Source organism: Delphinus delphis, chromosome 5, assembly GCF_949987515.2.
Source record: "Delphinus delphis chromosome 5, mDelDel1.2, whole genome shotgun sequence".
Taxonomy (NCBI): Eukaryota; Metazoa; Chordata; class Mammalia; order Artiodactyla; family Delphinidae; genus Delphinus; species Delphinus delphis.
Genome location: NC_082687.1, coordinates 41,594,942 through 41,612,736, shown reverse-complemented (window position 1 = coordinate 41,612,736; position 17,795 = coordinate 41,594,942). Strand labels below are relative to the sequence as shown.

Below are 17,795 nucleotides of genomic sequence, written 5' to 3'. Positions count from 1 at the left end.
CCAAAACTATGTTGAATAATAGTGGTGGACAACCTTGCCTTGTTCCTGATCTTAGAGGAAATGGTTTCAGTTTTTTACCATTGAGAACGATGTCGGCTGTGGGTTTGTCATATATGGCCTTTATTATGTTGAGGTAAGTTCCCTCTATACCTACTTTCTGGAGGGTTTTTATCATAAATTGGTGTTAAATTTTGTGGGAAGCATTTTCTGCATCTATTGAGACGATCATATGGTTTTTCTCCTTCAGTTTGTTAATATGGTGTGTCACATTGATTGATTTGCATATATTGAAGAATCCTTGCATTCTTGGGATAAACCCCACTTGATCATGGTGTATGATCCTTTTAATGTGCTGTTAGTAGTATTTTGTTGAGGATTTTTGCATCTATGTTCATCAGTGATATTGGCTTATAGTTTTCTTTCTTTGTGGCATCTTTGTCTAGTTCTGGTATCAGGATGATGGTGGCCTCGTAGAATGAGTTTGGGAGTGTTCCTCCCTCTGCTATATTTTGGAAGAGTTTGAGAAGGATAGGTGTTAGTTCTTCTCTAAGTGTTTGATAGAATTCACCTGTGAAGCCATCTGGTCCTGGACTTTTGTTTGTTGGAACATTTTTAATCACAGTCTCAATTTCAGTGCTTGTGATTGGTCTGTTTATATTTTCTATCTTTTCCTGGTTCAGTCTTGGAAGGTTGTGCTTTTCTAAGAATTTGTCCATTTCTTCCAGGTTGTCCATTTTATTGGCATAGAGTTGCTTGTAGTAATCTCTCATGATCCTTTGTATTTCTGCAGTGTCAGTTGCTACTTCTCCTTTTTCATTTCTAACTATTGATTTGAGTCTTCTCCCTTTTTTTCTTGATGAGACTGGCTAATGGTTTATCAATTTTGTTTATCTTCTCAAAGAACCAGCTTTTAGTTTTATTGATCTTTGCTATTGTTTTCTTCATTTCTTTTTCATTTATTTCTGATCTGATCTTTATGATTTCTTTCCTTCTGCTAACTTTGGGAGTTTTTTGTTATTCTTTCTCTAATTGCTTTAGGTGTAAGTTCAGGTTGTTTATTTGAGATGTTGCTTGCTTCTTGAGGTAGGAATGTATTGCTATGAACTTCCCTGTTAGAACTGCTTTTGGTGCACTCTATAGATTTTGGGTCATAGTGTTTTCATTGTCATTTGTTTCTAGGTATTTTTTGAATTCCTATTTGATTTCTGTAATGATCTCTTGGTTATTTAGTAGTGTATTGTTTAGCCTCCACATGTTTGTATTTTTTAAAGATTTTATCCTGTAATTGATGTCTACTCTCATAGCACTGTTGTCAGAAAAGATACTTGATATGATTTCAATTTTCTTAAATTAAAAAGGCTTGATAGGTGACCCAAGATATGATCTATCCTAGAGAATGTTCCATGAGCACGTGAGAAGAAAGTGTATTGTGTTGTTTTTGGATGGAATGTCCTATAAATATCAATTAAGTCCATCTTGTTTAATGTATCATTTAAAGCTTGTGTTTCCTTATTTATTTTCATTTTGGATGATCTGTCCATTGGTGAAAGTGGGGTGTTAAAGTCCCCTACTATGATTGTGTGACTGTCGATTTCCGCTTTTATGGCTGTTAGCATGTGCCTTATATATTGAGGTGTTCCTGTGATGGGTGCATATATATTTATAATCGTTATATATTCTTCTTGGATTGATCCCTTGATCATTATGTAGTGTCCTTCTTTGTCTCTTGTAACAGTCTTTGTTTTAAAATCTATTTTGTTTGATATGAGAATTGCTACTCCAGCTTTCTTTTAATGTCCATTTGCATGGAATATCTTTTTCCATTCCCTCACTTTCAGTCTGTATGTGTCCCTAGGTCTGAAGTGGATCTCTTATAGACAGCATATATATGGGTCTTGTTTTTGTATCCATTCAGGCAGTCCATGTCTTTTGGTTGGAACATTCAATCCATTTACATTTAAGGTAGTTATCAATATGTATGTTCCTATCACCATTTTCTTAATTGTTTTGGGTTCATTATTGTAGGTCTTTTCCTTCTCTTGTGTTTCCTGCCTAGAGAAGTTCCTTTAGCATTTGTTGTAGAGCTGGCTTGGTGGTGCTGAATTCTCTTAGCTTTTGCTTGTCTGTAAACGTTTTCATTTCTCCATCGAATCTGAATGAGATCCTTGCTGGGTAGAGTAATCTTGGTTGCAGGTTTTTCCCTTCCATCACTTTAAATATGTCCTGCCACTCCCTTCTGGCTTGTAGAGTGTCTGCTGAAAGATCAGCTGTTAACCTTATGGGGATTCCCTTGTATGTTAATTGTTGTCTTTTCCCTTCTTACTTTTAATATTTTTCTTTGTATTTAATTTTTCATAGTTGGTTAATATGTGTCTTGGCCTGTTTCTCCTTGGATTTATCCTGTGTGGGACTCTCTGAACTTCCTGGCCTTGACTGACTATTTCCTTACCCATATTAACGAAGTTTTCAACTATAATCTCTTCAAATAATTTCTCAGTCCTTTTTTTTTTTTCTCTTCTTCTGGGACCCCTATAATTCGAATGTTGGTGCATTTAATGTTGTCCCAGAAGTCTCTGAGATTGTCCTCAATTCTTTTCATTCTTTTTTCTTTATTCTGCTCTATGGTAATTATTTCCACTATTTTATCTTCCAGGTCACTTATCCGTTCTTCTGCCTCAGTTATTCTGCTATTGATTCCTTCTAGAGAATTTTTAATTTCATTTATTGTGTTGTTCATCATTGTTTTTTGCTCTTTAGTTCTTCTAGGTCCTTGTTAAACGTTTCTTGTATTTTCTCCATTCTATTTCCAAGATTTTGGATCATCTTTACTATCATTACTCTGAATTCTTTTTCAGGTAGACTGCCTATTTCCTCTTCATTTGTTTGGTCTGGTGGGTTTTTACTTTGCTCCTTCATCTGCTATGTATTTCTCTGTCTTCTCATTTTGCTTAACTTACTGTGTTTGGGGTCTCCTTTTTGCAGGCTGCAGGTTCGTAGTTCCCATTGTTTTCGGTGTCTGTCCCCAGTGGCTAAGGTTGGTTCAGTGGGTTGTGTAGGCTTCCTGGTGGAGGGGACTACTGCCTGTGTTCTGGTGGATGATGCTGGATCTTGTCTTTCTGGTGGGCAGGACCGTGTCTGCTGGTTTGTTTGGGGGTGTCTGTGACCTTATTATGATTTTAGGCAGCCTCTGTGCTAATGGGTGGGGTTGTGTTCCTGTGTTGCTAGTTGTTTGGACTAGGGTGTCCAGCACTGGAGCTTGCTGGTCATTCAATGGAGCTGGATCTTATCGTTGAGACGAAGATCTCTGGGAGAGCTCTCGCCGATTGATATTACGTGGGGCCAGGAGGTCTCTGGTGGACCAATGTCCTGAACTCCACTCTCCCACCTCAGAGGCTCAGGCCTGACACCTGGCGAGAGAACCAAGTCCCTGTCAGCCACACGGCTCAGAAGAAAAGGGAGAAAAAAAAGAAAGAAAAAATAAAAATAAATAAAATAAAAGTTTTTAAAATATATTATTAAAATAAAAATATTAAAAGAAAAAAAGGAAGAGAGCAACGAAACCAATAAACAAATCCACCAATGATAATAAGCGCTAAAAACTATACTAAGATATGGGGCTTCCCTGGTGGCGCAGTGGTTGAGAGTCCGCCTGCCGATGCAGGGGATATTGGTTTGTGCCCCGGTCCGAGAAGATCCCACGTGCCGCAGAGCGGCTGGGCCCGTGAGCCATGGCCGCTGAGCCTGCGCATCCAGGGCCTGTGCCCCTTAACGGGAGCAGCCACAACAGTGAGAGGCCCCTGTCCCACCAAAAAAAAAAAAAAAAACTATACTAAGATAAACATAAAAATCAGAAAGTCGTCAGTCACAGATGGCAAATCCCAAGTCTACCTTTGCTCCCAAAGTCCACCTCCTCAGTTTGGGATGATTCGTTGTCTATTCAGGTATTCCACAGATGCAGGGTACATCAAGTTGATTGTGGAGACTTAATCCGCTGCTCCTGAGGCTGCTGGGAGAGATTTCCCTTTCTCTTCTTTGTTCACACAGCTCCCGGGGTTCAGCTCTGGATTTGGACCTGCCTCTGCGTGTAGGTTGCCTGAGGGCGTCTGTTCTTCGCTCAGACAGGACAGCGTTAAAGGAGCCACTGATTCGGGGGCTGTGGCTCACTCAAGCCGGGGGGAGGGAGGGGTACGGATGCGGGGCGAGCCTGCGGCGGCAGAGGCCAGTGTGACATTGCAACAGCCTGAGGCGTGCCGTGCGTTCTCCCGGGGGAGTTGTCCCTGGATCCTGGGACCCTGGCAGTGGCAGGCTGCACAGGCTCCCGGGAGGGGAGGTGTGGAGAGTGACCTGTGCTCGCACACAGGCTTCTTGGTGGCGGCAGCAGCAGCCTTAGCGTCTCATGCCCGTCTCTGGGGTCCGCGCTTTTAGCCGCGGCTCGCACCCGTCTCCGGAGTTCGTTTAGGTCGTGCTCTGAATCCCCTCTCCTCGCGCACCCCGAAACAATGGTCTCGTCTCTTTGGCCGCTTCAGAGGTTTTCCAGGACTCCCTCCCGGCTAGCCATGGTGCACTAACCCCCTGCAGGCTGTGTTCACACCACCAACCCCAGTCCTCTCCCTGTTCTCCGACCGAAGCCCGAGCCTCAGCTCCCAGCCCCGCCTGCCCTGGTGAGGCAGCAGACAAGCCTCTCGGGCTGGTGAGTGCCGGTCGGCACCGATCCTCTGTGTGGGAATCTCTCCGCTTTGCCCTTCGCACCCCTGTTGCTGTGCTCTCCTCCGTGGCTCCGAAGCTTCCCCCCTCTGCCACCCGCAGTCTTCGCCAGCGAAGGGGCTTCTAGTGTGTGGAAACCTTTCCTCCTTCACAGCTCCCTCCCACTGGTGCAGGTCCCGTCCCTATTCTTTTGTCTCTGTTTATTCTTTTTTCTCTTGCCCTACCCAGGTACGTGGGGAGTTTCTTGCCTTTTGGGGGGTCTGAGGTCTTCTGCCAGCGTTCAGTAGGTGTTCTGTAGGAGTTGTTCCACATGCAGATGTATTTCTGATGTATTTGTGGGGAGGAAGGTGATCTCCACGTATTACTCCTCCGCTATCTTGAAGGTCCTCCTGTTTTGGTGAATTCTAAAGGACTGTTATTATTGTCTCTGGTCCATCAACTCTGCTAAGTGAGGGAATATTTCTTAGTCATTCTAACCCGCAGCAATTCCAAATCAAAGATGTAACTCAAGGTAAGCCAAGAGAAGTCTCTCTATTTATGCAGGAAGTATTCACACATAGGGGAAGTCCACACGTGCAGAGAGCGGGAGCTCCCTTAGCTAGGAACCCCAGAGGTTCCACCCAGCTGCTTGGACATTCAAACCTGGCACTGAGCAAATGGACTCCTAAAAATCACAGTAGGCATCAGGGTACTCACTCAGCCATCTGACTCACTCATAGCATCTGGGCACAAGAAAATTCTATTTCCCAAATCCCTCTTCCCTGCCCCCATCTTCCCCAGCCACACATACGAACAATCTGGACAGTCCATAAGGTAGAGGATAATTTTAGGGGCTTCCCTAGGCCTGGCTGGATGCTTTCCAATCACTTCTTTCTGGCCTGTGAAATCAGATGCACTATTTCTTTATACATGAGCAAGAATGAAATCAGTTTCTATTTGCAGAGTGAGATGGAAAAAATGAAAATTGCACACAGCTATGTCACAGATTCTCAGAAAGGACTTCCCTAAGCCTGAGGAGAGGAAGGAGGCAAAAGAGAAACTCAAAAGGAGAGGAAGTTCAGTTTGTTAACCCCTGAGAAATGTCCCATGAGCTTGGCCTCACGTACATAAGCACATTTAAGGTTTTGGAGCAAAGCTGGTAAATAAAATCAGAGACATTTCTGGATTCGTTTTAACCACTGATCATGATGTTGTTTAATCATCTTGGCCATTCCAGGAGCAAACAAATCACTGTGTGTCTGTGTCTCTCTGTCTGTGTGTGGCTCTGTATGTGCATCTGAGCTCTCCCACACCACCCCATTTTCTCTTAACAGACACACCATACATGTTAACACATATGAAATTTGGTTAAAATAAACATCAAGAATAAGCTTGTTGGGCCAAAAAAAAATGGCTTGGGGGATTCAATTTCGCAAAAGGCCTACCCTGATTCAAGAATGGAAGAGGAAAGAAGGAAATTGACAAGATTATTTGGGCCAGTTTTATGTACCCAAATGTGGTTACAAATGAAGTCACCTTATCACTTATACCCAAATTTTGCTAGCCACGTAACCCCACCCCCACCCTGAGCACGTCAGATTCTCTTGCAAGGATCCTTTCATCCTTTGGTATCGGTAGGTGTCCTCTGGGGGAAATTACATCATGTGAGCTCTCAAACCAGTCCAGGGAGCCATTGGACCATGCTGGCTCCAGGTTGCCTGTATGTCTGTACTGTTCCTGCCACAAACTACTCACTGCCCCTCTGCCAGACTATCAGTGCTCCCCTTGCATTGAAAAGGCTCCCTCCTCTGAATTCTGCTCTCTGAATTGGCCCGACAGCAAGACTGCTTAGGTTGTCGTATGTCAGGCTCTTTTTTCTGGCACAGGGTAGCTAGACTCAGGGGACAAAAGGAGTAGGGGGCAAGTTCAAACAGCAGCCACTATGTTTCTTCCATCTGTAGTCCTATACTCTCAGACCCTCTTTCTGAGTCTGGTCCAACAGTCCCTCCTTGCAATTTGCCTTCTGTCACTGATATCTACATTCCTCCCCCTATGTTGATAGAATTTTGTTCATAAACCTAGCTCAAGTTTACTCAAAAAGTGCATTATTCCCGAAGTAAACCTCTGGATACAAAGAGATTCCAGGGCCTATTGCACAAGGGTTAAAGCTCTAGTTGTAAATTATGACTGCTTCATATTTCTTTCTCGACCTTTCAAACAGAAGCATTTCTATTCTTTACCATTCTTACCATCCCCAACAGTCCACTTGCCAGCAGGTTCCTGCATGTCCGGCATGCCAAGTATACACTTTATGGTTCCATCCTCTTTGTTACAGTACCGGTGATGGCAATTCACATTTGTATAATGCTTGACATTTCATAAAGGACTTTCACATCTATTACCACACTAGAGCCTCACATCATTTCTGTGAACAAAGCAAATCGAATATTGATACTTGCATTTTAGAGCTATGAAAACTGACAGTCAGAGAGGTAAGGAGATTTCCTCCAGTTGCACTCAGCCAGTGAGGAGATGCGCCAGCCTCGGAATCCAGATCTTAAGACTCCGGGTGCAGGTTCTTTGCAATTCATAATGCTGCCACTCTTTAGTTTTCAGCCCCATGTGCCTCTCTGTAGGTACCCTCACTTGACTTTAACCACATTCAGATAATCTCCATGAAAGTAAATTCCCATGCTTTAAGCCATCCAACAGAGTTTTCCAGGGAAGCAGGGCATCATTACTCCCTCTTTCCCACTGGAAATGTGATGAGGAAGCCCACTGGGTAAGTGTCCTTTGGAGCACATTAATTTTGGAATAATCTAACCTGACTTTAAGCCAGAATTCTCCACCAACAGCATGGAATATAAAAGTCTGATGAATAAAATCTTGACTTATGGCATGGTTTTGCTTCACTTGACCTATGTTGAGGATACATGTTTTGCAAACCAATTGAAAACTTAAAATTACCCTGTGTTTAATTACATTGCAATCTATGGTTGAATTTCATTTAAATGGCATTTACAATTGGCACATTTTTCAAGTACTGCTTCTGTCACAGTTGCATGTAAAAATACATGATCATCATTCATACAACTGCAGCCTAAGTTAGCATCAACACACATCCCATAGATTGGGGGACAAAGTCACTAAAGGACAATGGCTGTCACATTTCCACGAAATACAATTAAACATATCCAGAAATAAACTGGTTCCCAGATTTTGATAAAACAGCATGTGGCATGTTTTCAAAATTGCTAAGCATTGATTGAGCACCTATGTTGTGCTCAGCACTGTGGAGAATTCAGAAAAGCATAAGATGTGTCGTAAGATAGTCAAAGAAGAGGGAATACTCAGGGTATGAGGATCAAGGTGAGAATATATGTTATAATAACTATTATTATTATTATTTACTATGTGTTAATTACTGCATGCCAGATACTATGCTAAGTATTTTATTTGAATTATCTTATTTAATCCTCATAACAACTCAATAAGATAGGTACTATTATTATTTTAATTTTACAGAAAATAAAAGTGAGACACAAGGAAGTAATTTACTTAATTAAAATCACATACACAATGGAATATTACTCATCCATAAACAAGAATGAAACAATGCCATTTGCAGCAACATGGCTGGGCCTATAGATGATCATACTAAGTGAAGTAGGTCAGACAAAGACAAATATTATATAATATCACTTATATGTGGAATCTAAAAAAATGACACAAATGAACTTATTTACAAAACAGAAATAGACTCACAGACATAGAAGCAAACTAATGGTTATCAAAGGGGAAAGAGGGGGAGGGATAAATTAGGAGTTTGGGATTAAAATATACAGACCACTATATATAAAATAGATAACCAACAAGGACCAACTGTACAGTGCAAGGAAATATACTCAATATCTTGTAATACCCTATAATGGAAAAGAATCTAAAAAGAATATATATATTCTTATATATGTGTCACGGAATCACTGAATCACTTTGCTGTACACCTGAAACTAGCTCAACATTGTAAATCAACTATATTTCAATAAAAATTTTTTTTGAAAAGGTCATATAGTTAAGAAGCAGGGGAGCCAGGACTGGAAGTCAAGTATTTGACTTGCCAGCCTGTGTACGCTTAGCCTCTTTGCTTTGTTTGGTTAAAGCTCCATGAAGGACTGGGTCTTTACTATGGCTCTGAAACTTAGATAGTGTTTAGGTAGGAAGAATGGAAGAATGAGGATAGGTCGTCATATTGCAGGATAGACAAAGAGCATAAACAAAGGCACAGGGCAAGAATTTGTATTTGACATGTGAGGATCCCTGAAGGAAATCAGTGGCAGGAAGTAAAGTTGGGTAGGCAGAGTGAGACACTTAACTGAATACCTTACAAATAACCTAGGCGGAATTTAGAGACTTGAGCCTTTGGAAGTAGAAGGTCATGTAGACTCTTCTGTAGGAAAGAGACAATGAAAAGGCACCCTGGTATACCAGCTGCATATTCAGGAAAAGTGGAGAGGAGGGAGACTTCAGGGGAGCAAACCAATTAGTGGCTTATCTTGAAATCCCCTACAGGGACTTCCCAGGTGGTCCAGTGGTTAAGACTCCACACTCCCAATGCAGGGAGACAGGGTTCGATCCCTGGTCAGGGAACTAGATCCCACATGCTGCAACTAAGCCCGCATGCCACAACTAAAAGATCCCGCATGCCTCAACTAAAAAGATCTTGCACGTGGCAATGAAGATCCCACATGCCACAACTAAGACCCGGAGCAGCGAAATAAATAAATATATATTTTTTAAAAAAATCCCTTACAGACCCCACTAGTCCTTGGTCACAGCATATACTCAATAAATGTCAGATCAGTGGATGATGACTAGTAGGGATAAAAAGAAAGGTATAAATCTAAGAGAAAATCTGCAGGAGTCACTGGCAGACTGTTCACATGAAGGAAAAAGAAAAGAGAGTAAGCAAGGTGACACCAAAGTTCTACACTGGGTAAGAAGAAGACATGCGGTGCTTTTGGCTGACGACAGAGTTGGAAAGGAAAAGTGGGTTTCAGGTGGGCAGCAGGGAGGATGATAAGTCCTTCATTTTGGTTTGAAAATGTAGAGGTTTGAAAGGGACATTAGAATACTGTTAATATATTATAGATACTTGGAGAAATAGGCCTAGAACACATTTAAGACTCTCTGAGGGTGGGAAGCACAGTCCTTACTCATCACAAAATTCAAATTAAAGTTATGCTTTTATTTATTGGCCACTTCAATAAGCAAATCTAAGTAGGTAGAACTTCCCTAATATAAACATCACTACTAGACCTATTGTATCTTATCAAAGATTCAGAAAGTAGAAATACATAATATATAAGAACATCATGACAAATTGAAAAGACCTAAGCAAAAGGAAGTAAATCAAAGAGTTAAGCTCCTATCCATGCTCCCTATGACACGCAACCAGCACTGGTAATTTAACAGATGTGAAACACCAGCCTTTCCTTATCAAAATACAAAAGGGAAAAAAATTATGTAACGGTTTCTCAGCAAGAAGCCATTAGACAGATGTAATCATAATGGGACCAAATATTCCTATAAATGAAATGCATGCATTTAGGACCACATGCAGAGTTTAAAAGCAGCTAACACAAAAGGTAAGTAGAGTTGTCTCTGTGTATACAATGGCTCAGATGTGGTACAGCCATCCAATTGGCCCTCAAACCAACTGAATGGTGAATTTACAGGACAAACTCAGTATCCATTAGCTTAAAATTCAAATGACCCTCACAGAAATCACAGCTGTGGCAACAGGAGCTATTATTCTCAAAGTAAACTTCTCCTTTATGATCATCTACCAACCTCCAATCACTGAAGCTATAGCCACACTCATCCAAGCTACTGGCCTTCAAAACAGCCAGACCACATGGTTCTTCCTTTAGATGCTTGAAGCGATCAGAATGACCAAGTGGATGAGAGTGTGCAAGATTCATTTAAGCGGACAAAGGAGCTCATTGTAATGGATGAAATCAAGATCTTGACCAGGCAAATTAGAGGGGAAAAAAACTGCTTCAAAGTACAACTTCCTTCAAGAGAAAAGGGATGGAGTCAATTAAAATATATAACTAGAAAGATCCATAAAATGTAGCCTGGGGAGTCAATCCAACCAGTGGAACACATTTGTTGTTAGTGGATGCAAAGAGAGAAATAAATTAAAATAAATTAAAATTTGAGTACAGTGTTCAAAATAAAAAACCATGTCATGGTTTGATCAGGTAACATACCAAACCTTTCACCTGCATTTAGAGGCAGGATATTCATCAAAAGTCAACCGGTAAGTTAATTGTTTGAAACTCAGAAAACATTTTCTCCCCAAAAATAATGTTATGCACGGTGACTGGCTTCCCAAGATAGGCCACAAAAATCTGCTAATGTATAGTGTAATAAGGTGTAAGTATAGTACTGGGATAATGAAGTAATACTAATTGTTCTATAAAAACAGAACCTTACCATCCTCCATAGCAGTGCTTCTCAAACTATGAGTCACAACTCATGAAATCGATTCAGTGAGTCCTTCCCAGTTTAATTCTTAATAGAATGTAATAAATGTAATGGAAAGGAAAGAACAAAATTGTAAAGATCAGAGTACATCCCTGTCATAAGGAAAAGTATTATTCTTGAAATTTAACTTCAGTGTTATAGGTATAAATAGCTATGTGCATTCAGGATTGCTATGTAAAATATATTTCTGACTGTGGGTCACAGTCAAAACAGTTTGAGTGTCTCTTAGCAAGGCTTCCACGGGGCATCCAGCACAAAGCAGGCATTTTAACATTTGTTAAATGAATGAATGATTGAATGACCCAGTGAACACATGAAGAGTGAATAAACAGAATGTCAGTAATACACCTCTCCCAGTCACAGCCCTGGCACTTGCAGTAGAAAGCTTCCTCACTCCAACATTTCCATGCTAGGGAGGCAGTGGGGACAGACAGTTGCCCAGCTGGAATTCCATATAGGTGGCACTGTTGGCCTGGGACAGGATCTCTGACACAGAACGGGCTTTAAAGAGGGAATGATGGGGAAAAGTCTTCCACAATTGAATAGGATTGGACTTTAGACAGGGTTGCCAGATTTAGCAAATAAAAACCCAGGATGCTGGTTAAATCTGAACTTCAGATAATCAACAAATAATTTAAGGGCAAAGAAAATCATGAACCTTCAAGGTTAAAAGATCAATTCAACCCATCAGACATTTATTTGATGCAAAACTGTGTGCAAAATCCTCTGCTAGATGCTGTGGAAGGAAAAAGTACTTAGTTCTAAAGGCTGAAGAGGTCAGAGACACACAGGCAAGAACCTCAGCAGTCACCATGTACTGAGCACTATTCTAAGTACTTTCCAGGCATTAACTCATTTGACCCTCACCGCCCTGCATTCAGCACTGCTGTTAGCCCCACTGAAGACAGAAAACTGAAAGAAGTTACAAGAGAAAGTTGTCCAAGGTCTCACAGAGAAATAAGCACAAATAACATTCAGTGGGCCCGTGTAGAGGGCTAGATGTTGCCCAAGAGGTGGATCTGGAGTGAGAGTTGAGCTGGACCTTGAAGAAAGGGGAAACATCAATAGGTGGATATTAAGGGAAGAATATTCCAGGCAGAGGAACAGCTTGGAGGTGAGAAGATATGGTCAAGAAACGGGAATAGACTAAAGTTGTTGGAATAGTAGAAAGATAATAGGAAGAAGGTGTGACTGAACAAGGAAATTAGGTAGGAACACACTATTGAGAGGAATTGCATACCATGACGAATCTGCTTGCAGTGGTGATCCACCAAAGAATTTGGGGTATACAAATGGGCACTGTGCTGAGCTGGGCTATTAAGGAAGATGACTTTGGCAATAGTCCAAAAGACAAAGTGGATGAGACAGAGATCAGAGGCCAGGAAAAGATTAGGTAAACCAGTACAGCTGGCTGGCAAAGCATGTGGAATCAGAATCCAGGGTTTACCTCCCAGATTAGACCCTCAGTAGGTAAGTGACCTTGGACAATTCATGTAATGACTCAGATTTGGCTTCCTCACTTCTGAAACAGGGGAGACAACACGACTTCCCTCGTAATATTATAGGGGAATAAGACAGGACAACATACAGGAAATGCTCCATAAATGGACGCTATCTGTAAAGCGTCACGGCGATTGAACTTGAATCTTTCCCTTAACAATTCTTCTGAGTTCAATCAGCCTTGGATTGAACATTTCCAGGAGTAAGGTACTCATGCCATCCCAATGGTAACATAATGGGAGTGAAAGAATGAAAGAAAGAATGTGGAGGAATGAGGGTTTGCCTTTCCTACTTCTAAAGAGAAAGAGTATATCTAGAAATGAAGCCGAGGTAGAAAACAAAAATAAAACAACGCAAAAAAACTAAGTACTGAGTAACTATAGTTGAAGGAGGGAGGGGAACCTTGAGATCCTCACTCTAGCACATATTACTAGAGTGACCTTAAGCAAATTACGTAAAGTCTCTAAACCTTAATTTTCTCATCTGTAAAACGTGGTTGTTAACACCTAAACTGTGAAGCTATTGAGAGAAGAGCTGATATCATGTATATTATGCCCTTAGAACAATGCCTGGCCCAGAGTAGGCAATAAATGATAGTTATTATGTATTACGTAAAAACTTAAATAAAACTATAGTTACAGTTAGGCAGCAATACTGGTGGAGACAGAAAACAGAATGTGGAAATAAGTAGAATGTACATGAGGTGTGACAATTCTGGAGACCACATCCATGACAGTGGCATGGAACTGACAGCCCTTTTCTGTGGAGCCAGATGTGTTCTGCCCAACAGATGTGGCTGCTGAAAGGTGCCCCACTAGGTTAGATGGTGTAGGATGGCAGGATTAAAGATGCACGTTTGCAGACTGAGGGAAGAGGGCTCTGGGAGGAGAGAAAGCCATCACCTCTGACTATTTGATTCTCCTGCCACTTCCTGTCCTGGAACCAGACCCCATCACTGACTAGCCCTGAGGCACAAAGCAAAGCAACACTGAGGCTGGAGGTGGGGTCAGGTTCATAACATGTCAGAAATTGAAGGGGAAGGAATGGATGCCAGGGCCAGACATCCATCCATCCAAGCATACAGGACACATATAAGTAGGACCTGTTGGGTCTGAAACCACCTACCCGTGTGCTTAGCATGTCCTACCTTTCCAGACGTCAGAATACACAGCAAGCCCACTCTTTCTGCGGGACCTCTGCCTTGATGCAGTGCAAACATTATTCCAAACATCTAGCCCAGTGCTCAGGATGCTGCTGTGGCTGGGGGGTAAACTTATCATCCTTTGCTTTTTTCTTGAAATTTTAAAATTGTTTCTCAAAGACTTGGTTTGTAAACTTAAACACTAATAAAAAGGTTAACAAAATGATCATGGAGACACTCTGTGTTTCAAATGCACATCATCTGTCCTTAACCTCTGAAGATGACACAGCAGGATACGCGCTGGCATTGTTTTTCAACCACAGTGAATTCTTGCTCCCATGTTCTCCATAGCCTGTCACCCATTCTCCCTTGTCAGACAACTGCAAACACACCGGAGGTCCTGTCGGGTCTCAGTACTCTTTCAGGCAGAATCTCCTCTGTGCAAACCGACTTGGCCTGTGTAGGAAGAAACTGCATTCTGGCCACCTCCTAACCAAAATGAAACCAAAGGCCACGCATCATGAAAACATCTATCTCTGCTCTTGATCTCCCTGAAACTAAAGGTAACCCCCAAAGTTAGGATCAGAGCATTCAGTGGAAACGAAAAGCTGCCTAAAATTTTCTCATATCCTAGCACTACTTTCACTTTTAGAAAAGGAATATTTAGAAAGGCTTAAGAATCTCTTTCTTACACATTTCTCTCCCTCCCAGATGTCAAGAGCTCTCAACCACTGCCTCTTCATTTATGACTAAGAGTGTGCTGAAGGGGTGGTTGCCTGAGAAGAAAGCATCCTTGAAACACATTCCTGACTTATTCATCCCTTTGGGGGCACAGATTTTCCGCCACAGGTAGGAAAGGGATGATCACTTAACTCCTCCAGCAGCACTGATCAAAAGTGATACCGGGGTGAAGTGTTTGGGGTTAATTCAGCCAGCACTGCATCAGTCACCTGTGGAAAGCAGAGAGCAGATGCCACAGTAGCTCCTGCCTCTAGATGGTTAGAAAATAACACAAAGCAAGAAACAAGGAGTTACCAAGGACTGAGGGAATTCCCTCTCCCTAGAGCTCTTCAAAGACAAAACAGCCACTCATTTTCTTAACTGTCTAAATAGGTCTCTGACTAGGTTTTGAGGCCCCCTCCTCCCAGCCATGATTGGGAGTCAATTATTCTAAGAAATCAAGGTGGGGCATCTATTGGCTGGAGGATAAAACAGGCAGGAATATACAGCCAAAGGCAGCACATAGAACTGAAATCGCTTGGCATGGGTTCTGGTAATTTCGGAACGAAAATCCAAATACAAGTGAAGAGAAAACCAAAGAGAAAAGCAATTTTAAAAGAGTACGTCCAGTCTCCAGAACGACCCCCAAATGCTGCCTAACATTTATGTCACAGAGAAGCAAGTGGGCAGAGATGCCACATGCCGAAGGAGACAGTTAATTTTAGCTGCAGGCCTGGAAAACTTTACTTTTCCGGGCTCTTCATTACTTTTGAGATTTCGGGCTACCGAGTACCCAGGTATTTCAGTCTGGTTTCTCCCAGTCTGCTCTTATTTTCCCAGCTCCTCTTCATCACCTACTATTGGGACCTCCCTGTTTCAAAACTGTCTTGTCACACAGCAGAGATTCTGGGTTGAACAACCTGAGCTCCAAAGTCAAAGGAAGGTGACCAAAGGACCTCAGAAGGTAAGAATACCTACAGCTGCCAGAGGCGAGAATAGAGTCAAGAGCAGCCAGGGAAGAGACTAAGAGCTTGAATCTGGAAGAGTTGGCTTGTTGAAGGACAAGCTCCTGCATCACAAGAGAAGAGACCAAATTCTGCTTCTCTCTGGCCAGTCAGGAAACTGAGGCCAGAGGGCTGCAGCAGCTCCCAAGCAGCCTGAGGCTGGCAGGGAAAGTTGCCGGGGCCTCGGACTGAGTGAGGAGAGCCACGCAGGTCGCAGCCAACTTCCCCTGGCCCAGGCCTGGTTGTCAGGCAGCCTGTTGGGGGAGGGCAGGAGTAGACAGAGACAAAGGACACACACTGTTCCCACTGTAGAGGTGGGGGGGGGGGGCTGTGCACAGTGTGACACCGGTCCCTACTGAGCGGCCGCTATAGGTTTCCTATAAAACAGTTTATGCCACCACTGGCCCCAGGAGGAGAAGCAAGCCAGCCTTCCCATAAACGACTCCTTGCAGAGATGCTTACAGTAGCATCACTGCCACCTCAGACAGGTGAGCAGTTAGATGTACCTGACTTCAGAACTGCGATTTGTTCACCTGATTTGGAAATCCCATTTTAACCCTTCTCGTCCCCAATAGATCTCACTCCGGAAGGAAGAAATGCGTTAAGTTCAGTGGAGTTTGCGGTGTGCTGGTGCCTGGGGGAGGGGAGTAGAGGAGGTGGCAAGGTGGAAGCCTTCTGACCTGAAGATTGCACGTACTGGGTTTGTTTTGTTTTGCTTTTGTTTTTTGTTGTTGTTGTTGTTGTTGTTTTTCAGATGAAAAGGAAAAACGAAGAAACAAAGTAGGCAGCAAAGAGGGACTGCGGGATCCCGCTCATTTTCAGACATTCCTGGCCTTTTAGGTAAAGAGCACCTCGCAAAACTCGACTGACAGAAAACGTGCTCGCCTGTCAACTAGGGAAGGAAAAAGAAAGATTCACGGAGGTCCAGAGGAGCTAGATTTTAGGCTCCCGGGTTTCCGGCCTCCCCCTGACCATCCTCCCCGCCCCACCCCAGACCTGCAGGTGGAAACCAGGCAAGTGAGACTGTCCAGGGCCCCGGTCAGGGCTTAGCCCGCCGCCGCCGACTGCCGTCGCTGCGGGGACACACCCTCCACCTACCTCACACATGGGAGAGGCGCCCTTGCTCGGCAACGTGCAGCCCAGGAGCTTGGCGAGAAACTTTGCCATATACGAGCAGTGAGGCAGGGGCTCTCCCGAGGCGCCGGATCCGTCCTTTCCCTGCGCGAGAGCCCAGGCGCCGAGGTCTCGCCCGCAGCCGGTCGGCCAGCGCGCCCCGGGGCTGGGGGCTGCCGGCAGCCGAGCCGGGCGGGGGCGCGGCGGGGGCGAGCTCGCCTGCTGCCCTGCCGCCGCCGCCCGTAGTGCGGGGTGCGAGCACGCGCGGCCGGGTCCGCCGCTCCAACCTCCCGCGCCGCGGGAGCGGGGCGCTGCCGTCTGCGCTAGCCTTTCCCGCTGAATGTCACTGTCACCAGAGCAAAGGGAAGGGCCCCGCCGAGGGGGTGACGGGAGGGCCAACGCGCCGCAGGACTGGCGTCGCGCGCGGGCAAGGGTACCGGATGGCAGAGCGCCGAGGCGCGGGCACTGGCGGCCCGTCCCCGGGCACCGCCGCTCCAGCCACAGCGCTCGCCAAGGCCTGACGCTCCGCCGGAAAGCGGGAGGCGAGGGCCGGGGAGCGTCTGCTTACGGGGCCGGCCGGGGTGCCCCACTTCCCCAGTTTCCCCTCTCCGCGCCGGAGGAGGTGGAAAAGGCTGTCTCAGGTCGCGGCTGACCCGGCGGGTTACGGCTGCAAGGCGCGAGCTGCCCGCAGGGGACCCCGGCGGCCTGCGCCAGCCCCACCCTGCCTCAGGGAAAGGGAAAAGCCTCCCGAAGCCTGGGAGGGGGACCTCCAGCTCACGTCCACTTTGACCCCTCTTAATGAACGGGCCAGGTACAAGCAAGCCCCAGAAGAGGAAAGGTGACTTTGTCGGCACAGGGTCTGGGCCAGATACGGTCCAGAATCACAGCCTTGGCTGGGATGGGGGTGGGGTAGGGGACGAATGAGCCTGGCCAGGAGGCTGATACAGAAATGTATGGCCCTGTTTTTCTCTCCAAACCTATAACGCTTGTCTTTTAATAAGGGAGATATTTTTAGGACACAGGACCTATGTTAGGTATTTATTTTGCATCCATATAGCTGTACATCTCAAACTTCAAGTGTGCAT

At 44.2% G+C, this 17,795-nt stretch overlaps 1 protein-coding gene across 1 annotated transcript in view; it reads right to left on the bottom strand.

Annotated features, from left to right (window-relative positions):
* RASGEF1B (RasGEF domain family member 1B) overlaps positions 1-16,883 on the bottom strand; it is a 577,487-nt gene extending 560,604 nt beyond the window's left edge. The window contains exon 1 of the mRNA XM_060012290.1: positions 16,696-16,883. Coding sequence (XP_059868273.1) covers positions 16,696-16,764 — 69 coding nt within the window. The 5' untranslated portion in view covers positions 16,765-16,883. The remainder of the gene's footprint in view (positions 1-16,695) is intronic.
* Between the last annotated feature and the right edge of the window lie 912 nt (positions 16,884-17,795).